Raw genomic sequence first — 2,659 nt, 5'->3', positions numbered from 1 at the left:
GGAGGGGAGGGGTGGACGGGGCAGGCAGGCTCCTGCCCACCCCTCCCTACTCGCCTGACTCCCGAACCTCCCTACGGTTCTCGGCCCAGCCCCCGGCGACTCGTGCTGACGGCGTTCGTGGGCCGGTCTCTGGACGAGGCCCCACCCCCCGGGACACCCATCAGGTCCCGGCTCCAATGTCAGTGCCCTCGCGGGTCGCATGAGCCGCTGGCTCAGATTTCCGGACAGGCCATGCTCACCCGGACGGGAGCTCTGAGTTCATAGCTTTGCAGGCGTCTCCTTGGCACGTTGGTGGCCGAATTTGGGAGTAGTGACCAGGAGATGCCAAGTAGTGACGGCAGTGACGATGATAATGATGAGCCGCTCGACTTTCAGTGATCCGTGTTTGTTGGGGGTTTGTTCTTTACCAGTCGCTGAGCGTTTTAGTGTTATCTTACCGAATCTGCAAAACAGGCTGTCATTTGAGCACTCTTGACTGTTATCCACCCCGTTTTCCAGATGTGGAAATTTAGGAATTAGGGAGCTTTGCCACCATCAGTAAAGCAAGTAGTACCAGAACGGGGATTGAAATTTGGTTTTGTCTCATGTGAGAGTCCGTGGTGTATAAACTTAATGCTGCATTTTTAGTTGAAAAGAGACTTAGCGCCTAACAAATACATGGAGTGTCTAAACTCTGTGTTTGGTACTTTTTGCACAATTAGCTCATGAAGGAGACATCGAAGTACAGTTTTTGTAGAAGAGGAAGCACTCATATTTTTAGACCAGCCGAAGGGGCTTGACTTTGGGCAAGCTACTTTCTCTGTGCCTGTGTTTCCTCAAATGTAGAATAAGGCTATTGATACCTGTTTTATGTAGCAACGAGGCTTTATGAGTGATGTGTACACATACTATCTACGTGAGATGTTTTTGGGAAAAACGGAGCGTGCAGTGAATAGTCTTATTTCTTTTTTATTGTTTTATTTTTTATCACACTTTATATCATTTAAAGTTATAATGTGTTTTTTTCTTCTCCTCACGTTAGTGTTATCTCCACGAAAGCAGGGACTTATGATGCGTTTTGTTCCTTGCTGTGTGCTCAGTACGTAGAACAGCGCCTGGCATGTAATAAGTATTGAGGAAATTGCCTGGTGGGATGAGCAAAGAAATTCGAATCTGGCATGTACTTGACTCTGAAGCTCAGCCTCTGTGTCATTGAAGCTTGTGGTTTCTTCCCCCCCCCCCCGAAGAAAAGAAAGAATCTTGTAGTTTGCAATAATTGTTGCCTTCCTTCCAGGTGAAGGTGCTAAAGGAGAAAATAGAAGCCGAGAAGGGTCGTGATGCTTTCCCCGTGGCTGGCCAGAAACTCATCTATGCTGGCAAAATCCTGAGTGATGACGTCCCCATCAGGGACTATCGCATCGACGAGAAGAACTTCGTAGTCGTCATGGTCACCAAGGTGGGTGAAGTGTGCTGGTGGGGAGGGTGGGTGCATTAGCCAGGGAGCTGGTAAAGAGCCTGCGTGCCCCGGAGAGATTAGCTGTGAGTAGGGCGGGGGCAGAGACAAGATGGGATGTTGGGGCCAGATAGGCTATTGATGCCTGCTCCTTTTTCTGGGTGTCACAGGCCAAAACTAGCCCGGGCACCTCAGTACCCCCAGAGGCCTCACCCACTGCTGCCCCGGAGTCCTCCACATCCTTCCCTCCGGCCCCTGCCTCAGGCATGTCCCAGCCCCCGCCTGCTGCCGGAGAGGATAAGAGCCCGTCAGAGGAGTCCGTCCCCACGGCATCCCCGGAGTCCGTGTCAGGGTAAGGCGAGGGGGCAGCGGCCCCGACCTGGGCCCTGTCCTCCCGGCACCTTCCAGCACCCGCATATGTGTTCCCACATCCTTGGGGGAGGGCAACCACCAGAAGTCAGGGTCCGATTTCTCTCTCTTGAATTTGCAGCTCTGTTCCCTCTTCAGGTAGCAGCGGGCGAGAGGAAGACGCGGCATCCACGCTAGGTGGGTGGCTGGTCCCCGGGGCAGAAGCAGTCGGGCACCCCAGCCAGCAGCTGGGCCTTGTGCGGGTGTGGGAGGGCCCGGAAGCTGCCCTTTGCTTTCCTGGTTGACCCAGGCCTTGCTGCTCCTTCCACAGTGACTGGCTCTGAGTATGAGACGATGCTGACAGAGATCATGTCCATGGGCTATGAGCGGGAGCGAGTCGTGGCCGCCCTGAGAGCCAGCTACAACAACCCCCACCGGGCTGTGGAGTATCTCCTCACGGTGAGGTGGGGCTGCTGCCTCCGGGGAGGCCTCACGGGAGTACATGGGCTTACCTAGCCTGACGGATGGCCAGAGAGCCAAAACCTGCCCTCAGAGGCCCTTGGGTCATGGTTCCAGCTGGGAGAGGCTTCCTGCAGGAGCCTGGACAGGAGAGGTGGGCGGGGCCTGTGGAGGGCACGGCAGAGGCCTCCCCGGTCTTTTACCAGGTCTATGCATGCAGGGGGGAGGCAGCGGGCAGTCTTCACGTTAGAACTAAGTAGGACCCCTGACAGGGAATTCCTGGGAGCCCCGAGCCCGAACATGGTTCTGTCCAGGAGAGCCAGGTGTCGGAGCAGCCAGCCACAGAAGGAGGTGAGCGGATTGGGGCGTGTGCACGTGGGGTGTCTGCCCTCAGGGCCTCTGACCCCCCCCCCCCCCCCC

At 55.6% G+C, this 2,659-nt stretch overlaps 1 protein-coding gene across 2 annotated transcripts in view; it reads left to right on the top strand.

Moving 5' to 3' along the window:
- The window catches only part of RAD23A (RAD23 nucleotide excision repair protein A), a 6,185-nt gene that overhangs the window by 268 nt on the left and 3,258 nt on the right, over window positions 1-2,659 (top strand). For both annotated transcript variants that reach the window (XM_077765625.1, XM_077765629.1), the window contains exons 2-6: window positions 1,274-1,435; window positions 1,603-1,784; window positions 1,923-1,978; window positions 2,112-2,239; window positions 2,512-2,590. In XM_077765625.1, the coding sequence (XP_077621751.1) occupies window positions 1,274-1,435; window positions 1,603-1,784; window positions 1,923-1,978; window positions 2,112-2,239; window positions 2,512-2,590 (607 nt within the window). The remainder of the gene's footprint in view (window positions 1-1,273; window positions 1,436-1,602; window positions 1,785-1,922; window positions 1,979-2,111; window positions 2,240-2,511; window positions 2,591-2,659) is intronic.

The sequence above is a fragment of the Crocuta crocuta genome, unplaced genomic scaffold (genome assembly GCF_008692635.1).
Source record: "Crocuta crocuta isolate KB4526 unplaced genomic scaffold, BGI_CrCroc_1.0 scaffold693, whole genome shotgun sequence".
Lineage (NCBI taxonomy): Eukaryota > Metazoa > Chordata > Mammalia > Carnivora > Hyaenidae > Crocuta > Crocuta crocuta.
Note: the sequence above shows the minus strand (reverse complement) of the source record. Positions and strands in the feature narration are given on the sequence as shown.